This window comes from Carettochelys insculpta, chromosome 23, assembly GCF_033958435.1.
Source record: "Carettochelys insculpta isolate YL-2023 chromosome 23, ASM3395843v1, whole genome shotgun sequence".
Classification (NCBI taxonomy): Eukaryota; Metazoa; Chordata; order Testudines; family Carettochelyidae; genus Carettochelys; species Carettochelys insculpta.
This window is the reverse complement of record NC_134159.1, coordinates 23,718,528-23,740,373: the sequence shown is the minus strand read 5'-3', so window position 1 is coordinate 23,740,373 and position 21,846 is coordinate 23,718,528. Positions and strand designations below refer to the sequence as shown.

At 50.4% G+C, this 21,846-nt stretch overlaps 1 protein-coding gene across 1 annotated transcript in view; it reads right to left on the bottom strand.

The window, feature by feature from the left end:
* The window catches only part of CAMTA1 (calmodulin binding transcription activator 1), a 1,240,930-nt gene that overhangs the window by 126,446 nt on the left and 1,092,638 nt on the right, over positions 1 to 21,846 (bottom strand). The window contains exons 10-11 of the mRNA XM_075017972.1: positions 18,596 to 18,722; positions 8,200 to 8,334 (exon numbers count right to left, since the gene is read on the bottom strand). Of these exons, the coding sequence (XP_074874073.1) occupies positions 8,200 to 8,334; positions 18,596 to 18,722 (262 nt within the window). The remainder of the gene's footprint in view (positions 1 to 8,199; positions 8,335 to 18,595; positions 18,723 to 21,846) is intronic.

Here is a 21,846-nt window from a genome sequence, read left to right as displayed (position 1 = left end):
AGGCGCAGTCCCTGAGGGTGCGAGTGCACTATGGACCCCTGAGCCTGCGTAAGTAAGTCTGGCACCACCGGTAGGGGGAGTGGTGGACGATCCGACATGCGTAGAAGCAAGGGAAACCATTGTTGCCGGTCCCAAATTGGAACTATGAGTATCATGCGAGCTTTCTCCCTTCTGGCTTTTTGCAGAACCTTATGGATAAGTGTTGTGGGGGGAAACGCGTAGAGTAGAGGGCCCTTCCATGAAATCATGAATGCATCTCCTAGGGACCCCCGCCCTATTCCTGCTCTGGAGCAGTACTGGGGACACTTCTTGTTGTACTGGGTGGCAAACAAATCGACTTGGGGAAACCCCCATGTACGAAATATGTGCCGTAGCAGGTCGGAGCGGATCTGCCATTTGTGCGTGAGTGCGAAGCGCCTGCTTAGCTGATCTGCCTTCACGTTGTGGGTGCCTGGCAAGTACGAGGCTTTCAACGTTATGTTGTTGGCGATGCACCAGTTCCACAATCGGACTGCTTCCACACATAACGCACGGGATCGTGCCCCTCCTTGTCGATTGATGTAGAACATAGTGGAGGTATTGTCGCTATTGATCCCGACTACCTTGCCATGCAGGTATTCTCGAAAATGTCTGCACGTGTTGAACACTGCTCTGAGCTCCAGTATGTTTATGTGCAGTGTCTGTTCCACAGGGGACCATAGCCCTTGCGTCATCTTGCTGCCAATATGCGCTCCCCATCCTACGTGGGAGGCGTCGGTAGTAAGAAAAATAGAAATTTGTGGTTGGTGGAAAGGCACCCCCACTAGCAGATTCTCGGGGTTTTCCCACCACGCTAGGGATGTGTGCACCTCCGTTGTGGGCGACACTACCCTGTGGACAGTGTGGGATGCCGGTTTGTAAACACTCGCCAGCCAATGCTGCAGGCTTCGCATGTGTAACCTGGCATTCTGTACCACAAACGTCGCTGCCGCCATGTGCCCCAACAGTTGCAGACACGTTAGGACCGGCACCATGGGGCTGTATGTCATGACTTGCACCAGGGAGCTGATGGCGTGGAAGCGGGCGTCGGGCAAGCATACTCTTGCTGTGATAGAGTTTATGCGTGCCCCTATAAACTCTATATCTTGCGTGGGTTCGGTCTTTGACATTGCGAGGTTTATAACTAGGCCCAGCGAAGTAAACGTGTTCGCGGTGACGCGTATCATGCGTAGGACCTCTGCCTTTGAGGCCCCTTTTAGTAGACAGTCATCCAGATATGGGAAAATAAACACCCCCTATCTGTGCAGGAAGGCTGATACCACTGCCAGGGTTTTGGTAAAGACTCTGGGTGACGAGGATAGGCCGAACGGAAGAACCCTGTACTGGAAATGTTCCCCGCCGACCGTGAAGCGGAGGAAGCGCCTGTGTGCCGGCTGGATTGTTATATGAAAGTAAGCATCTTGTAAGTCGAGGGCTGCAAACCAGTCTCCATCGTCCAGTGCCGTAAGTATGGAGGCAGCTGTGATCATCCGAAAGCGTTGCTTGCGCAAGTAACAGTTGAGGCCCCGTAGATCCAAAATCGGCCTCCAGCCTCCTGTTTCTTCTCTGTTAGGAAGTAGCATGAATAAAAACCTTTCCCTTGGAATTGTTCCAGCACTCTTTCCACCGCCCCTATGAATATGAGGTGATCTACCTCCTGCTTCAGCCTCGCCTCGTGGGCAGCGTCCCTGAGATGAGGCCGGGCGGGAGGCTTCGTTGGTGGAAGCGACTGCAAAGGGATCGTGTAACCCGTGGCTATAATTTCTAGCACCCATTTGTCTGTGGTGATCTTTTGCCATTGGGAGTGGAACGGTTTGAGGAGATGATGGAACATGAGATGAGAATGGCATTGAGCGATGGTATTGATAGTGCAGCCCCCGACATACCCGTCAAACTTGCTGTCTCTGGGCCTGTCCCAAGGGTGTACGGCTTTGTTGAGAATGTCGCCTGGGAGCCCTGTACTGCTGCTGCTGTTGATGGTGCCCTTGGTCGTAGCCTCGCTGATATCGAGCGCGCTGTGGTTGGTAAGCATAGCGTCTTTGCTGAGGATACAATTTCTTTTTCTTGTATGGGGGAATATAAATACCCAAGGTCCTAAGTGTGGCCCTCGAGTCTTTGTTAGAATGGAGGACCGAGTCAGTTGAGTCCACAAACAGCTTTTGCTTATCAAAGGGAAAATCCACGATCTTCGCCTGTAGGTCTCTGGGGATACCAGACGTCTGGAGCCAGGATTCTCTACGCATTACCACTGCTGCGGCTGTTGAACGTGCTGCTGTGTCTGCCACGTCCAGGGCAATCTGAACTCCCGTCCGCGACGCCGCATAGCCCTCCTGGACAATCGCCTTTAACACTGGCTTCTTGTCCTCCGGGAGTGAATCCATGAGGGGAGTGAGTCTAGAGTAATTGTCAAAGTTATGGTTTGATAGATGTGCTGCATAATTTGCCATTCTCAATAATAGGGTAGAGGAGGAATAGACCTTCCTGCCAAACAGCTCTAGCTTCTTAGCATCTTTATCCGACCCCCCCGATTTGTACTGAGATGTCTTCGACCTCTGCTGGGACGATTCGACCACCAAAGAATTGGGTTGCGGGTGACTAAAGAGGAACTCCATGCTCTTCGCCGGGACGAAGTATTTCTTATCCGCTCTTTTGTTTGTAGGTGGCGTGCGGGTAGCTTCCTCCAGCGCCGATAGGCTCCATGCCGGGTGCCCCTGAGTCATCGGCGCTGCGGAAGCTGGTGCCGCATGCGTCGGTGCTGTCAATTCCAGCGGACAAGAAGCTGGCCTGGAATTGTTTAAGGTCATCCGGAGGGGAGACATCCCCGGGGGCCATGGCCTCATCTGGAGAGGATGAGGAGGAACCGCTGGGGTAAACCTCCCCCAAATCCTCTGGCTCCTGAGCCTGGTGATATACTTGCTCCCTGGAGGACTGTGAAGGGAAGTCTTGGAATTCTGGACCTAATTCCCCCTGGGACAACTGTGTTCCTATCCCAGAGCGAGAGTGTACACAGGAGTATTGACGAGTAGTAGGAGAGGACCTGCCCCTGGATCTAGAGGGTCTGCGGTGTCTGTGTTCAGCATGATGAGGACGACCATAGCAGCATGGGCAAGGGCCCGGTGATGGAGACTTGGACCACGATCGGGGAGTGTACCCATGATGTCTGGGAGAGCGGGACCTCCGCGACGACATAGATAGTGGTGAAGCAAGTTTGTGATAGTACTCAAGGGGATCCATGCCCAAAAATGGTGAAGGTGGCCTGAGCCACGGCAAAATTGGTTGGAGGAACGGAGAGGGAGGCCCGAGATAAGCCGGTGGAGTTACAGCCCGGCGGTGTGGCGTGTGTATCGTGGGGGGGGGGGGGGGGGGGCGGGGGGCGGGGCTGGCTGGGTGATGAGGGCAGCACGGCCCTGCCTGGAGATGGACTAAGGTGCCGAGTTTTTGCTTTTGCCTTGCCCCTCCCCTGTGGGGTGGGTGCCGCCCCCTCCCGTGCCAGGGATCTCGGCCCTGTTGTCGGCACCGCGCTCATCACCGTCAGCTGCGGTGCCGCGCGGGTAGCTTCCTCCAGCGCCGATAGGCTCCATGCCGGGTGCCCCTGCGCCGTCGGCGCCGCGGAAGCCGGTGCTGCCAATTCTGGTGCTTGCCGCGCTGGCACTCGCAGCGCCTTCTGTGCCGCCTGTTGTGTAATCGGAGGCTCGGCCTCTGCCATGTGCGCTGCTGCACTGCCGCTTTCATGAGCTCGCAGCTGGGGGCTCTGCGTTCCGCTCATCCTGGCCGCTGGGCCCGCCGGCAAGGATTGATCCGGGGAGTTTCCTCCTGTTCTGCACAGAGGGGGTCAAAGAGGCTGCCTTCCTTTTATGCAACCCAGAGGGCCCTTCTGCGTGAGGCTTCTCCGGCGGTTCAGGCTGGAGAGCCTTACCAAACAAGATCATTTTGAGCATCATCTCTCTGTCTTTCCTGGCCCTGGCTGTAAGCTTAGTGCAGTGGGAACACTTCTGGGTAACGTGCGACTCTCCCAGGCAGCAAATGCATTCACTATGCCCATCAGAGGCCAGCACAGCCTTGCGGCATGACTCACACTTCTTAAACCCTGAAGAAGCCATCGTGGTGAGTCTTTACTGTTAATAGGGTACTTAGCCACTAATCAGTGCTTTCTAACCCAAAATAACATTCACGGCCTTCAGGGCAGCAGACGGCTTAACAGCCTTCTTGCCCGCCCCTCTCTCCTTCGTTCCTCTTCTCTCTGCTGTCTAATATTCTCTTTCTTTCTCTTCTTTTTTTTTTGTTTTAATAGTGACAAAACAAACAAACAACACGTAAAAAACAACTATCTTATCTGTCTCTGGCTTTAGCCGGAGCGGATTCCGTCTGCAGCTGATGGCGGTTGAGAAGGAACTGGCGGGGACCAGATTGCGCACATGGCTGGGGGTGCGCAAGGGAGTGGCGCGCGTCAGCGCATGCGCGATCCAATAGAAACTGCTAGAAGAATTCCGATCTGCGGCGCCGGGCGAGCCCGACACCTATTGTGGAGCACCCACGGGGACCACTTGAAGAAAACCATAACTCTCAAATAACCAGAATTTTAACTGTAAGTAAATAAGTAAACCAAATTCATTGGTGACCTTCCTGAAAACACCATCCTGACCACCATGGATGTAGAGACCTTTTACACCAATATCCCACATGAAGATGGACTCCAAGCTGTTAGGAACATTATCCCTAATGAGACCGAGGCACAAATGGTGGTGAAGCTTTGTGACTTTGTCCTCACCCACAGCTATTTCAGATTTGAGGAAAATTTATACCTTCAAATCAGTGGCAGTGCTATGGGCACCCGCATGGCCCCACGGTATGCCAACATTTTTTTGGCTGACCTGGAACAACGCTTCCTCAGTTCTCATCCCCTAGCACCCTTCCTCTACTTGCGCTAGATTGATGACATCTTCATCATCTGGATCCATGGGAAAGAGGCTTTTGAAGAGTTCCACCATGATTTCAACAGTTTCCAACCTACCATCTACCTCAGCCTGGACCAGGCCATACAAGAGATCCACTTCCTGGACACTACTGTGCAAATAAGTGATGCTTACATAAACACCACCCTATACCAAAAACCCACAGACTGCTATGCTTACCTACAGGCCTCCAGCTTCCATCCAGGGCACATTACGCAATCCATTGTATACAGCCAGGCACTAAGGTACAACTGCATTTGCTCCAATGCCTCAGACAGAGACAAACATCTACAAGGCCTTTACCAAGCCTTCCTGAAACTAAAATTCCCACCTAAGGAAGTGAAGAAACAGATTGACAGGGCCAGACAGGTACCCAGAAGCCACCTGCTACAAGACAGCCCCAACAGGGAAAACAAGAGAACACCACGGGCCATTATACAGAGCCCCCAGCTAAAGCCTCTCTAGCACATCATCAGTGATCTACAGCCCACCCTGGACAACGATGCTTCACTCTCACAGACCTTGGGAGGCAGGCCTGTCCTCGCCTACAGACAGCCTGCCAACCTTAAACAAATTCTCACCAGCAACTCTAGACCATAACACAGTAACTCTAAACCTGGAACCAATCCCTGCAACAAACCTCGATGCCAACTCTGCTCACATATCTACTCCAGTGATATCATCATAGGACCTAACACCAACCATACCATCAGGGGCTCTTTCACCTGCACATCTACTAATAAAATATATGCCCTCATGTGCCAGCAATGCCCTACTGCAATTTACATTGGCCAAACTGGACAGTCTTTATGTAAATGAATAAATGGACATAAATCAGACATCAGGAACAGTAAGATACACAAACCTGTAGGAGAACACTTCAATCTCCCTGGACACTCAGTAACAGATTTAAAAGTAGCAGTCTTACACAAAAACAACAAAAAACTGCAAAAAGAAATCTCTGAGCTGCAATTCATTTGCAAATTTGACTCCATCAACCAAGGATTGAACAGAGACTGGGAGTGGTTGGCGCATTACAAAAACAGTTTCTCCAATCTTGATGTTCCTTCCTCCACCTTAACTGCCAATAATGGGCCACATCCACCCCGAATGAATAGATCTTGTCAGCTCTGGCCCTTCCCTTGACTGAGACTCCCTCTTTAAATCCTCCTCTGAAAACCCTGCCACTCATGCATTTAACAAAGCGGGTCTTTGCCCACAAAAGCTTATGCTCCAAAATATCTGTTAGTCTATAAGGTGCCACAGGACTTCTTGTTGATTTTGAAGTAAATTTTAGTTACGTTTTCCATAAGTACAGTACAGTGAAAGTAAATACAAACAGATGCACCAAATACAGTGTAAGTTTACAGTGTACAGTACTACTGTTGTTGGTAAATAGAGTACTCTGCATACATTTTTATTTGTTTCTGAATATCTAACCTTGTTTTTCTTTATTGTTATGCATTTCTAGATATACATGTCCATTATCCAGAATTTTTGAATATCCGGCAACCTCCCAGTCAAGGGGCTGCCAGATATGAAACAGTTTACTGTAGTGCATAAGTATAGTCTACTTCTCTCTTGACTTGTTTTATGTAACATAAATGAGTACTCTCTCTTTATTCGCTACCGGTTCTCAGAATAGCAGGGATTTTTGCTAAATCATATTTGCCTAATAGATTAGATAAGAATATAAAAACTGTCAAATGAATGGGATCAGAGAAGAGTGATGTTAGGTCTTTTTCTAAGAGTGGACAGAACACATGGCAGTGCCTAGCATATCAACACACTCATGAATAAAGGGATGAAAAAAATCGGTAATTTTCCAGACTGTAAAGGTTGCTACCACTATCGGCTACTTTCCTCAGGTCCCCAGGGCCTGAGCTGGAAGGCACATCTCCCTGGCAATCACAGACAGGAAGGGAAATGAAGTGGCTGTCCAGTTACTTAACGCTGGCAACTTGCCTAATGCTAAGCTAACGAGAAAAGCAATAAAACTTCCAGCAGTCAATGTTTTACAAAATAACTGAAACCAGTCAGTGGATCAGCTGTTTCCTGGGTGCATTCAACAGCAGCTGTGAACCTCTTCTCCTTCTTTCCCAACTAAAAGGTTTTACACCTCCTGGCAGCATGAAGTCTCCCTAGATGGCGAGCTGGACCCTGGAGAGCAGAGAACTTCCCTGCTTCTTTTTCTATGCTTCTTACAACTTGTTCAGCTGCAACGGGTATATCTTAAATGAATTTTTTGTGGGGCACAGACTTACCAGATAAGTATTAAGGGTAAAGTACATGTTTCCATTGTAGTAGCCAAAAATTTATCTTCCGTTCTGACATCCAGTAAAACATAACCATGTTCTAACCTAGTCTGTCAAATCAAGGCATGAGAGATGGCTAGTAACTAATGATTTTATACTTTGTGCACTGTTCCCCACTATGAATGGGGGACGAGACACCAACACTCCAAAGAACACCTACCTTCTTCCTTCTTATAGATGTTGTGCAGGCCCAAGAGAATTAGAATACAATGGCATCCAAGACTCCCAGCTGCTGGGCATAATCTGTCTGCCCTGATTAATAAATTACAATTTTAAAGTGACATTTAAAAACCATAAACCCAACAGATTGTACCCATCAGGTTTGTAGTTCCTTCTTCCCTTCTGCATTTTGTTTAATTCAGAGGGTTTCAAAATGGGGTCCACCAATTGTATCTATGATTTCCTACGGGATCTGCACCTCCGTCCGATATGTTTTAGGAGTTCACAAATGAAAAATGTTTGAAAACCACTGAGTTAGTTACCAAGACTTTTTTACTGTAGAAAAGGGTACTAAACATGACATTTTAGAATTTTTCCTGATAAAAGGAAGTTCTGAGTTCTGACAGAAGGGGCAGCCTGCCTCAGGCAGGCTCTGACAGTGGTGACTGGTCTAGCCCCTTCCTTGGGACAATCGGTTTTCTATTACAGAGGAAGCATCCCCTCCTCCCCAACAAATGGATCAGACTTTGGGCCACAGGCTCCCCAGCTCAACATTTTGTTCAGCCCAAAAAGACTAGAAATTTCAGCAAATGTTCTCTGAAATGGAGTAATATTGAAACAATGAGCAAGTGACTCTCTGAACAGCCCAGACTCACCTCCTCTCTCGCCCTACCTCAGGAAGGAGCTGCTCTTGATACTCCACTTGCACCCTTGTGTGGTAAACATTGTTAAGGGACACTGAATACTCTCCTTACCATCCAAGGACAGCCAGTCATGCTGAGAGGAAGGCAGGGTTGGCAGAGCTCTGGCTTTATATTCAAACACCACAGAGTTGGAGATGATCTGATTGTTGAAGGCAACTTGCAGAGTCACAAGCCCGGTATCATGAGCTAAAAACAAAGAACGAGAGGTAAGAACAGGATCTCGCTGCAGGAATGCATGATTCTGTTTTGTTCTACAGCTCTCACCAGCTGCAACAGGAGAGAAGAAGAGAAGAAAGGCAACTGAGAGCACTGTGTTTCTTTGCTTTGCACAGCTGGAAAGTCAGATATTTATCAGGATTATCTATCCCTGAGATACACTGGAGACTGCAGACTGATTGGCAGAAGACACAGATATGATGAAACAATTAAAAGATTAATAAATAAATATAAATATGATTTTATCTTATCTGATACTACAAGTCTCTACTGCATTGCACCTCATGCACTTGAAGGTAAGACCCTATCACCAGAGTGAGTGGAGAAAGTTATCACTTGATTTTGTTTATACCCACCTTGTCCAGGTAGACATGACAACACAAGGTACAAAGCACAGGGGAGTCAGGACCTAGGCTTTAACTGCTTAAAAGAATAATCCTGACTTAGGTAGCTCTCAGTGCAGGCAAGTCTCACCCATCAGCTCCTTGTCCAGATACCTTCCCAGGCATCTTGTCTGCTGTCCTGAGGGGCCCTTAGCTGGCTTCATCATCTTGTTTCTTTGCTGTTTTCTACATTGGCAGGTTTTTTTGAAACCTTAGAGGGAGGCGGGTTTGAACTTAATGCTATGAGCCAGGTGCTGGCTCTGACCCTAATTCCTCCTGTCACTTCAATAAGACATGATCCTCTCTGCCTCAGTTGGCTCATCAGTAAAATGAGGGTGATGATAATACTACCTACCTGCCCCTCAGAGGTTTTCTGAGGATTCAGTAATTAGTCAATTCATTTGCAGACTGCTTAGAATTTCTAATCATCTTTTCAATTCAATTACTTTTTAATTTAAAACCAAAGACCCATGCCATGGAAGCTGTTTCTCTCTGATACTCCATTTGTCATGCTGGTGATATATTTTCTTGCCAGTTTTTAAACTTCCTTCTGCAGTCACTTACTTTGCTACACTTTATTTCTTGATCGATCAGCATTTTTAATAGCTTTTGTGTCTTTTCACATGCTGAATATTTTTTTCTGCTTGATTGCTTACCCTGAAAAAAGTAATACTTTTCTAATCAAAACAAACAGTGCCAGTTTGTGTGGTTTGGACATTTTGCAGCATATATTAAATCTGCACTTTGCTGTTAAGGTTTAAAATATGGATTCATTCTATTCCAATTAACTTTTTATTACTGGTATTTGATCTGTTTGTCTGTATCTCTGTACTTCTCTTTAAAGCTTCCCCACCCACCATGAAAGTGGTTGTGTTCCTGTCTGTGATTAAATCATGTTCTGACTTTCCAGCTTGTTTATCCAGGCACTGTCATTGAATGTGATACATGGGTAAGCAGTCCTTAGCATAAGAGAACTGTCCTCGTTACAGAGGGTTATTCACAGGGCCACTGAACTATATGTACAACTCTACAGTAACTGCTACAAGTCCACAGATCTTGTGACTACTCTGCAATGTGACCTGAGTGTGCATCCCTTCTGTCACCCCCACCTTCTTCGCCCTGGAACATTTACTAAGGCTACTTCTACACACGCCACTTCCCATTGGAGGTGGCATGGCATGGTAATGAGACTATTTGAAGCAGGCTAATGAAGCACTAATGTGCATATTCAGCACCTCATTAGCATAATGACAGCCACACGAATTTCAAAGTACAGACTTTGAATTGTAGATTGATACTGTAGATGGGGCAGCTTTGAAATAAGCACCCCACTTCGACATTCCCTTACTTGCACAAAACTAGAATGGAGAAAGGGAATGTTGAAGTGGGGCACTTATTTCAAAGATGCCCCCACCTACACTGTCAATCTGCAATTCAAAGTCTGTATTTTGAAATTTGCGTGGCTGCCATTATGCTAACGAGGCACTGAATATGCTTGTTAGTGTCTCATTAGCCTGCTTCGAATAGCCTTATTACCATGCCAGCTCCGACAGGAGGTGGCATGTGTAGAAGCAGCCTGAGATTCAGTTATTTCTGCTGCATAGTAAGAAATGCAAACATGGTAGACAACCAGCTTGGCTTAACAGGGAAATCCTTAGTCAGGTTAAAATAAAAAAGGATGCATACAAGAAATGGAAATGTGGACAGCTGACTAAGGAGCAGTATAAATATACGGCTGCACAATGCCAGGCAGTAATCAGGAAAGAGAAAGCACAACTGGAACTGCAGCTGGCAAGGGATGTGAAGAGTAACAAGAAGGGTTTCTGTAACAAGAAGGGTTTCTACAGGCATGTTAACAATAAATGGGTTATCACAGAAGGTGTGGGGTCGTTATTGGATGAGGGAGGTAACCTAGTGGCAGATGATGTAGGAAAAGCTGAAGTACTCAATGTTTTTTTTTGCCTCAGTCTTAAAGGACAAAGTCACCTTTCACATGACGGTCCTAGACAATGCAGTATGGGAAGGTGGAGGGCAGCCATCTGTGGGGAAGGAACAAGTTCTGAGCTATCTAGAAAAACTAGATGTACACAAATCCATGGGTCTGGATTTAATGCCCCCGAGGGTACTGAAGGAATTGACAGAGGTCATTGCTGAACCTTTGGTCATTATCTTTGAAGACTTTTGGAGATTGGGGGAGATACCGGATGACTGGAAAAAGGCAAATGTAGTGCCCTTCTTTAAAAAAGGAAAGAAGGACAATCCAGGGAACTATAGACCGGTCAGCCTTACCTCAATCCCTGGGAAAATAATGGAGGAAATCCTCAAGGAATCCATTTTGGAGCACTTGGAAGAGGGAAAAGTGATCAAAAGCAGCCAACATGGATTCACCAGGGGCAAGTCCTGCCTGACCAATCTGATTAGCTTCTATGACAAGGTCACAAGTTCTGTGGACATGGGGAAGTCAGTGGATGTGATATACCTTGACTTCAGCAAAGGTTTAGATACAGTCTCCCACAACATTCTTGTCCATAAGTTAAGGAAATATAGATTGGATCCTTGGACTATAAGATGGATAGAAAGCTGGCTTGGTGGTCGGGCCCAACGGGTAGTGGTCAATGGTTCAATATCTGGATGGTGGTCAGTTTCAAGCGGAGTGCAGCAAGGCTCGGTTCTGGGGCCGGTGTTGTTCAACATCTTTATTAATGACCTGGATGAGGGATTTGATTGCAGCCCCATCAAGTTTGCAGATGACACAAAACTAGGGGAAGAGGTAGATACGTTGGAGGGTAGAGAGAGAATCCAGAGGGACCTGGATAAATTGGAGGACTGGGCCAAAAGAAATCTGTTGCGTTTCAACAAGAAGTGTAGAGTCCTGCACCTGGGGCAGAAGAATCCCATGCATTGTTATAGGCTGGGGACCGACTCGGTCTGCAGCAGTACGATGGAAAGGGACCTAAGGGTTGTGGTGGGTGAAAGGCTGGATATGAGTAAACAGTGTTCCCTTGTAGCCAAGAAGGCTAATGGCATAGTAGGGTGCATTAGGAGGAGCATTTCGAGCAGATCTAGAGAAGTAGTTATTCCCCTCTATTCAGCACTGGTGAGGCCACATCTGGAGTACTGTGTCCAGTTTTGGGCCCCCCCAGTATAAAAAGGATGTGGATTTGCTGGAGCAGGTTCAGCGGAGGGCAACAAAAATGATTAAGGGGCTGGAGCAGAAGACCTGTGAGGAGAAGCTGAGGGATTTGGTCTTGCTTTGTTTACAGAAGACAAGACTTAGGGGTGATTTAATAGCAGCCTTCAACTTCCTGAAGGGGAGCTCTAAAGAGGAGGGTGAGAAACTTTTCTCAGTGGTGTCCGATGGCAGAACAAGGACTAATGGTCTCAAGTTGAAGAGGGAGAGGTATAGGTTATATATTAGGAAAAACTATTTCACAGAAGCATTGGAATGTGTTGCCTAGAGAGAGAAAGGTTACTCACCGTAGTAACGGTGGTTCTTCGAGATGTGTCCCCGTGGGTGCTCCACATTAGGTGTCGGGCTCGCCCGGCGCCGCAGATCGGATCTTCCAAGCAGTTTCTGCCGGACCGCGCATGCGCCGTTGCGCACCGCTCCCCCGCGCGCTCCCGGCCATGTGCGCGATCCGGTCCCCGCCAGTTCCTTGACCAACCGCCTCGGATGCTCCTGCAAAACACTAAACAGAGATCCGGAGCGGGGAGGATGGGCGGGTATTGGAGCACCCACGGGGACACATCTCGAAGAACCACCGTTACTACGGTGAGTAACCTTTCTTTCTTCTTCGAGTGTCCCCGTGGGTGCTCCACATTAGGTGACTACCCAGCAGTAACCCAAGATAGGAGGTGGGTAATCGGATTATGTGCAGCTTGTCCCCGAGAGGACCGCTGCCAAGAGACGGGTATCCTCTTGGAATACCCTGTGAAGGGCGTAATGTTTGGCGAAGGTGTCACAGGATGACCAGGTCGCCACTCTGCAAATGTCTTTTAGCGCAACGCCCTTGAAAAAAGGCTGTTGATGCTGCCACCGCCCTAGTGGAATGAGCCCTGGGCGTGGCCAGTAAAGGAGTCTTTTTGAGTTTGTAGCACATTTTTATGCAAGATACGATGTGCTTAGAGATTCTCTGCGAAGAGAGACATTCTCCTTTTGATTTGGGAGCGATAGAGACTAGGAGCCTATCCGTTCTCCGGAAGGACTTGGTCCTGTCCATATAGAAAGCTAGCGCCTGCTCACGTCCAGGAGGTGTAGGCGCACCTCTTTGTTAGAGTTATGAGGCTTTGGATAAACAAGGGTAAACAATAGGTTCGTTAGTATGAAACTCAGAAAGAAACTTTAGGAACAAAGGGTGGATGCAGCCGTATGGTTACCGCCTCCTTGGAAAAACAGCGCAGGGCGGCGTTGCCATAACTGCCTCAAGCTCGCTCACCCTGCGAGCTGACGTGATTGCGAGAAGAAAGGTCGTCTTCATCATAAGGAGGCGGAGGGAAACCGTGGCCAAAGGCTCAAACGGTGGTCCCCTTTTCGCATTAAGCACCAGGTCCGAGTTCCACAGAGGTGGAAGCGGTTTCTGAGGGGGGTATAGGCTTACCAGCCCTTTGAAGAACCTGGTAACCATGGGATGGGCGAACACCGTGTGCCCTTCCTCTTCGTGTCTGAACACCAAAATGGCGGCCAGGTGGACCTGAAACGAGGATAGCGAGAGTCCTCCTCTCTTGAGGTCCACTAAATACTCTAATATCACAGCCATAGGCACCGAAAGGGGGCTAGCTGTTTGGTAGAACACCATGCCGTAAAGCGAGTCCATTTCTGCTTGAAGGTCTTCCTGGTGGAAGTCCTCCTGCTACTTTCTAGGACTTGCTGCACTTCCTCCGTACATGTGCTCTCTAGGGAGCTGAGCCATGGATTAACCACGTTTGTAGTCGCAGGCTTTGGGGGTGCGGATGCACTATGGACCCCTGGGCTTGCGTGAGCAGATCCCGCGCCACCGGAGGGGACATCGGTGGCCGGTCCGACATGCGCAGGAATAGGGGGAACCATTGCTGTCGATCCCACGTTGGGACTATCGGGATCATTCAGGTTCCTTCCCTCCTGGCTTTCTGCAACACTTTGTGGATGAGCACTGTGGGAGGGAAAGCGTAAAGCAGGGGGCCCCTCCATGAGATCGCGAAGGCATCCCTCAGGGACCCCCGTCCCAGTCCTGCCCTGGAGCAGAATCGTGGGCACTTCTTGTTGTGCTGAGTAGCAAACAGGGTCTATCTGGGGAAAAACCCCATGCGTGGAAAAATCGGTTGCAGCAGATCAGGACGGATCTGCCACTCGTGCGTGAGTGCGAAACGCCTGCTCAGCTGGTCTGCCTTCACATTGCGAGCGCCTGGTAAGTACGAGGCTTTCAAGGTTACATTGTTGGCGATGCAGCAGTTCCACAACCGGACTGCTTCTACACATAAGGCACGGGACCGAGCTCCTCCTTGCCGATTTATATAAAACATGGTGGAGGTATCGTCTGTACTGATCCCGACTACCTTGCCTTTCAGTTGGTCTCGAAAGTGTCTGCAGGCGTTGAACACTGCTTTGAGCTCCAGTATATTTGTGTGCAGTGACTGCTCCATAGAGGACCACAGCCCTTGCATCACCTCTTCGCCCATGTGTGCTCCCCACCCTATGAGGGGGGCATCTGTAGTAAGAAAAACCAATACGTGTGGTTGGTGGAAGGGTACCCTTGTTAGCAGGTTCTCGGGGTTTACCCACCATTGCAGGGATTTGCGCACCTCCGTTGTGGGCGACGCCATCCTGTGAACAGTGTGTGCTGCCGGTTTGTATACGCTCGCCAGCCAATGCTGCATGCTGCGCATGTGTAACCTGGCGTTCTGTTCTACGAAACGTTGCTGCTGCCATGTGGCCCAGCGGCTGTAAGCACGTCAGAACCGGCACCATAGGGCTGAAGGTGAAGCCTTGCGCGAGGGAGCCGATGGCCCGAAAGCGAGTCTCTGGTAGATACGCCCTCGCTGTAATAGAATTTATGCGTGCCCCTACGAACTCTATGTCCTGTGTGGGGTCTGTCTTTGATTTTGTCAGATTGATAAGCAGGCCGAGCGAAGAGAACGTGCCTGCTGTGACACATATTATGCGTAGTACCTCCTCCTTTGAGGCCCCTTTGAGTAGGCAGTCATTCAGATACTGGAATATAAATACCCCCTGTCTGTGCAGGTAGGCTGACACCACTGCCAAGGTCTTGGTGAAGACTCTGGGGGCTGAGGAGAGCCCAAACGGTAGGACCTTGTAAGTCGAGGGCTGCGAACCAATCTCCATCGTCTAGTGCCGTAAGGATGGAGGCGTTTGTGATCATCCGAAAACGTTGCTTGCGCAGGTACCGGTGAGGCCTCGAAAATCTAAGATGGACCTCCCCGTGAGGAAGTACCTCGAGTAGAACCCTCTCCCTTGCAGTTGCTCCGGCACTCTTTCCACTGCCCCTACGAGCATGAGATGGTCTACCTCCTGCTTGAGCCTCACTACATGGGAGGCCTCCTGGAGGTGGGGCCCCGGGTGGAGGTCATGGCGGTGGGAGCAACTGGGAGGGGATGGCGTACCCCGTGGCTATGATCTCCAGCACCCATGTGTCTGTGGTGATCCTTTGCCACTGGTTATAAAATGGTCGGATGATGGCCTTGAGCACTGGTTTCGTGCCCTCTGGAAGCGAGTCCATGAGGGAGGTCAACCTAATGTGGTTGTTGAAATTATGGTTCGCTAGATGCGCTGCGTAATTTGCCATTGGCAACAGTAGCGTGGAGGAGGAGTAGACCTTTCTGCCCAACAGCTCTAGCTTTTTGGCATGTTTGTTTATTCCCCCACGTTGCGACGACTCCACCACCAAAGAATTTGGTTGTGGGTGGCTGAACAGGAACTCCATGCCCTTCGTGGGCACGAAGTTTTTTTTTTTTTTTTTTTTTTTTTCCGCTCTTTTGTGGACAGGCGGAATAGTCACAGGAGTCTGCCATATCATAGTGGCAGACTCCAAGATTGCGTCATCAGCGGTATTGCTATTTTGGAGGAGGCCGGAGGTCTCAGATTTTTGAGGAGCTTATGGTGTTGCTCTTGCACCTTTGCTGTCTGGAAGCCTTGCGTGAAGGCCACCCTCGTAAAACAGCTCTTGGAACTGTTTGAGATCGTCCGGAGGATGGACGCCCCCCGGGGCCGGAGCCTCATCCGGGGAGGAAAGCAAGGAACCGCTGGGGTACATCTTTCTGGACCCTTCCGGTTCCTGCTGATGATGGTACACCCTCTCACTAGAGGTGTGCGAGGAAAAATCTCGGGGTTCCATAACCAGTCCCCCCTGAGATGCTTAAGTCTCTGTCCCCGGTCACAATTGCCCTCGGGGGTACGAGATCGTTCGTAGGGATCTTTCCCTAGTAGATTGCCGATGGTGTCTATGCCCTGCGTGGTAGGGGCGACCACGGCAGTATAAGCACTGGTCTTGGGAAGGTGACCTAGACCACTCCCTTGGTGCATACCCTTTGCGTCTGGGGGAGGGAGACCGTCGAGACCCTGGAGAGAGCGACTTTGCCTAATAGTCCAGCAGTTCAAATCCCAGGAAGGGTGGAGGTGGTCCCAGCCAGGGTGAGGCTGGCTGCAGAAATGGAGAAGGGGGCTCCGGGTAGGCCAAGGAGGGGGGGACCCCTGCCTTCTAGTTGGAGTCTGCAACATAGCGGAGGGCTGTGAGAAAGCAACTACACAGCCCTGTGCGGAGAGGGGCTGCAATGCCTCCTCTTGTGTGCAGTCTTCCCCCTCCCTTGAGGAGGTAACTCCGCCCCTGACATACAGGGGATCCCGGCCCCGTCCGCACCGAGCTCGGCACACTCGAAGTCGGTGCCGCATGTGCGGTGTCCTTCGGTGCCGGCAGGCTGCGTGCCTGCGCGCTCTGCACCGCCGGTTTTCCGGGGGTCGGTGGTACCGGCGCTTGTTTAGCCGCCGCCCTGCCTGCAGTGCGGGGCGGCTGGCTGATTATCGAAGGGTGAGCCGCTTGCACGTGGCTCTCCGTGCCGCCGCCGATCAGCTGTTGCTGCGGCTGGGGGCTGCTCGCTCCTCCCATCCCGCTCGTTGTTGCTGCCGGCAGGGATCGGGCTGGGGGGCATACAGGGCATTCCGGCGTCCGCACCGAGCTCGGCACGCTCAAGGGCGGTGCCGCACGTGCAGTGTCCTCCAGTGCCGGCAGGCTACGTGCCTGCGCGCTCTGCACCGCCGGTTCCCCAGGGGTCGGTGCCGCTGCCCGCGGTGCCGCTGGTACCAGCGCTTGTTTAGCCGCCGCCCTGCCTGCGGTGCGGGGCGGCTGGCTGATTATCGGAGGCTGAGCTGCTTCCACGTGGCTCTCCGTGCCGCCGCCCATCAGCTGTTGCTGCGGCTGGGGGCTGCTCTCTCCTCCCGTCCCGCTCGCTGTTGCTGCCGGCAGGGATCGGGCTGGGGAGCATACAGGGGATTCCGGCCCCGTCCGCACCGAGCTCGGCACGCTCGAGGGCGATGCCGCATGTGCGGTGTCCTCCGGTGCCGGCAGGCTGCGTGCCTGCGCGCTCTGCACCGCCGGTTCCCCGGGGGTCGGTGCCGCTGCCTGCGGTGCCGCCGGTACTGGCGTTTGCTTAGCCGCCGCCCTGCCTGCGGTGCGGGGCGGCTGGCTGAGTATTGGAGGCTGAGCCGTTTCCACGTGGCTCTCCGTGCCGCCGCCGATCAGCTGTTGCTGCGGCTGGGGGCTGCTTGCTCCTCCCGTCCCGCTCGCTGTTGCTGCCGGCAGGGATCGGGCTGGAGATACTTTCCTCCGTTTCTGCGCTGATGGAGTGAGGGAGGCAGCTTTCCTTTTAAGGGCCCCGGAGGGTCCCTCCTGCTGCGGCCACTCCGGCGCTTCTGGCTGGAGGGCCTTATCAAGAAGCAGCATTTTTTTTTTTTTTTTTTTTTTAAAGCCTGAAGAGGACATTGTTGGTGAGTCTTTGAGTTTTTAAGTGGGTACTTAGCACCTTCTTTGTGCCGTTTTCCCCGTCCGATGGCCTGCCTTAGCAGGAGGGCTGATAGCCCTAGCTCCTGGCCTCCGGCGCTTGTTACTGGGACTGGCTGAGCTGTCCCTCTCCTAGCTTGTTCGTCGTTGTTTTTTTTTTTTTTTTTTTTTACAAAATAACAACCGGCTAGCTTATAGTAGCCTAAGTGCCTGAAAAAAACTTTAAGAAAAAACAGATAAAGTCGTTGAATACACTACTTGGCCTTAGCCTAGTAGGATTCCGTCTGCAGCCGACGGCGGTTAAGAGGAACTGGCGGGGACCGGATCGCGCACATGGCCGGGAGCGCGCGGGGGAGCGGCGCGCACCGGCACATGCGCGGTCCGGCAGAAACTGCTTGGAAGATCCGATCTGCGGCGCCGGGCGAGCCCGACACCTAATGTGGAGCACCCACGGGGACACTCGAAGAAGAAGTGGTGGATTCTCCATCCCTCAAGGTTTTTAAGTGCTGGCTTGACAAGGTCCTGGCTGGGATGATTTAGTTGGGGTTGATCCTGCTTGAAGCAAGGGGCTGGACTAGATGACCTCCTGAAGTCCTCTCCAGCCCTGTGATTCTGTGATTCTATTTCTCCTATTCATTTCAGTAAGCTGCATAAATGCACATTTTGGGCTCAGCTCTCTGCTGAGCAATGCTAACATGAACACCCACAGTTTGATCCATGCCTTGGGATACTAAGTGCTGTGTCAGAGTCAAGGGGAAGAACTCAGCCAGTTTTTGAATGCTGGCCATGCTGCTGGCACTGTTGGGTTCCTATAGCACAGACCACTCATTGGACCATCAGCATACAATAGGCATACCTTACCTGGACAGTAACAGCGCAGCACCCCTGGCTGGATTAAAGATGCAGGCACGGAGATCTGATCAAACAGACAGCTGTAGTTATTGCTGGCATCCTGCCATGGGCCTGTGATTAGGACTTTCACTCCTCCCTACAAGAAAAAGGACAGGAAAGAGAAGGAATACCATTACAAAGAAAGAAGCATTCCCCAGTGTGGTGCATGCACTTCAACTGGGAACCAGGGTCCAAAAGGAGCATGAGAGACAACAGAAATACCAGGCCAGGAAGCAGGAATCCTCCATCCAATCCTGAGTCATTGAGAGTGCTGCCAAGTCACTAGCAAAGTGTGTCTGTCACAGACATTGCTCTCGCTATATAACTGTTTGGGTTAGCAAAGGCCCCATTGCTTCAGGCCTTTGTAGTGTTGAGAGCTGAGATCTTAAATAACCTAGGACCTCTGAATCTCAGCCAGGAGTGCAGGGGTATTTCCCCAGTAACTTTCTTTCTCTTTGCTTCTCCCACTCCCCTCTCCCAAAGGTAGAGATGTACTGTACTTCACGCCCCTGACCACTACCAATCTCGACTCTGAATTCTGCTGCCCTCAATGGTTCGTGTGTGCCTGGCCGAAATGTGTCACAGCCACAAAAACAAAATGTCTACAGTTCAAGTCAGGTAACTGAGGGGTGCACGCTTCAGCCTTGCATGGGTTGTGGGGAGCAACCCTTCTGATAGGTTGCTTTCCTCTCCACCCTGCATCCTGAGGTGTAAACAGACAATTGGAGGTGCTTGCTGGAAAGGAGGGAGCAAACAGAACATAGATACTGAGGGTAGCTCTTCTCCTTCCTTCCCCTCCTGTGCATGGGGTGGGGGAAGCTTTTCTTCCCCTTTCCCTCCTCTCCGCTCTTCTCCCTTGCAACACTCACCCTGAGAAGGAGACAGGGGCACAGACCTAGAAGTCAGTAAAGAACCCCAGGAGCTTCAGGATAAGCAGAGGAGAGCTGCAGAGTGGGAGCGGGTACAGTCTGGACTGATGTGAAGGAGGAACAGGCAACTGTGAGTTGTTTTCATTTCTGCATAAAACAATAGACTCCCACCTTTGTCAGACCACTTGAAGCACTGCCTGCCCTGACGGCTACCATCTATTCTGCAGAAACAGCGGAATCCTTGAATCCCTCCAGTGACAACAGAATGCCAACCACTGAACAGAGCAGACCACACACGTCACATGCTATGCCATGCCACACACCAGCACAGAGGATAGATCAGGGTCAGCAACGTTTCCAAGGCAGAGTGCTGAAATTTGTTCTGTTGACCTCTATGTATGGTCCAAGTGCTGGTGATACTTTTTAAAGTCACTAATAGCCCTATTTACAATAGCTTCATTAATAAATAAATAATGATGAAGAGCTTTACTGTTTAGGTGGTAACTGGTCGCATTAGTTGGTCTTTTGTTAATCCACAGGTGGCATGGCTTTGATGTCTAGCTGAGCTCCCACCACCTTGCATGCTGGTGAAAAGCGGCTTGCATGCCACTCTTGGCATGTGTGCCGGGGGGTTGATGACCTCGGTGCTAGATCACACAGTTCAAGCAGGTTGGCGGGAGGACAAATTAAATCTGGCTCATTCAGGGGGCTGGGACATCTGTGCACATCACCAACAGCTTTCATTGGGCCTGGAACTAGGGATGCAGCTGATGATGCAGACACCAAGGCACTTGGGTGCCACAGACATAGTGTTGTAAGAACCTAGACAGACAAACAGATAGTCAGATAAATATCCTGCAGTGGTGTCTCATACTCTGGAGTTTACAAATCTGGGTCAAGCCTATTTCAAACCTTTTTGCATTTCCTGATGAGTGTCCAGTTAGCAACTGTGTCACACAGCTGATCGGGGAAGGGAAAGCTAAAGTTAATGCTGGGGCCTTGTGTAATGGGATTCAGGGGTCCCCAAGCTTTGCAGCACATCCACAGGCAAGAGTGACTCTCAGGCTATGTCTACACGTGCCCCAAACTTCGAAATGGCCACTTCGAAGTTTACTAATGAAGCGCTGAAATGCATAGTCAGCGCCTCATTAGCATGCGGGCAGCCGCGGCACTTCAAAATTGACGCGCCTCGCTGCCGCGCCTCTCGTCCAGATGGGGCTCCTTTTCGAAAGGACCCCGCCTACTTCGAAGTCCCCTTATTCCCATAAGCTGAAGGGAACACTCAGAAACATTCATTCCAATTCCTTGCCCCGTCCTTTGTCTCTCTCTCTCTCCCAGCCCAGACTAACAGCTTTCCAACTCCCAGTTCCAATTCAGAACTCTCAGGTTCCATCCCCTCCTTTGTCTGTGGTACAGAAGTGTTACCTGGTCTCCTAGGTTACCCTCAGCAGGAACCCCTCACCCTCTGTGAGCCACACACACATACATACACACGTACCCCCCACTACATCACACCTTGTCATGCACACAAGTGAAATAAGATAGCAGCGTTGTTCCTTCAGCCACATGGTATTAGCTCTGCCCAGAGAAAAGCTGACTTGAACTCATCACAGATAGTGTTGCTAGTGAAAAACGACAGTTTTATGGACAACTGTGCAGAGCACAAATGGCTTCTGGCACACTCAGTTGTTTTTAGCAGCTATATGAGCTGCAGTTTGAAGCACCTGCCAGTCATATTAGAGGTTGCAATAGAAAATGTAACAGATATGCAGCACACATAGCACTAACTGGTAATGACTCAGCAAAGCAAACCAGCTCCTTCTCCAGGAACAAGTGAGCGCTAGGCAGCCTGAACTTCTGTTTGGGACATGATCCCATTAAACCCCAGCAACAATGCTTTCCCCATCTCCAGGTCTTTTCAGCCTACTATCTTAAAGTAATTGACACATGCTAATTAATTCAGCATCACAACTCCCTTTAAGACACATCAGTACAGTCCCCACTGTACACGTAGGGAAACTGAGAAGGGACATGTCCTGGATGAAGAGTAGTAAGCAGCAAAGGTTGTAACAGAACTGAATAGTCCTGATATATTATTATTACCTATATCACAGTAGCCGCTAGGAGCCACAGTCATGGAGCAGATGCAAGGTGCTCTAGAAAAACAAAAGAAAACCACGGCTTCTGCTCCAAGTCATTTACAATATAAACCCTGGTGCTCTAACCCAGGGATGCACAAAGTGGACGGGGGGTGGGGGGGCAGGCCCCTTGGAGGGACACATTTCATAAGATGGGCACAGCATGATCGGCTGCTGGGTCTCAGGCTCATCCATCCTCATTAAAAAAGTTGAA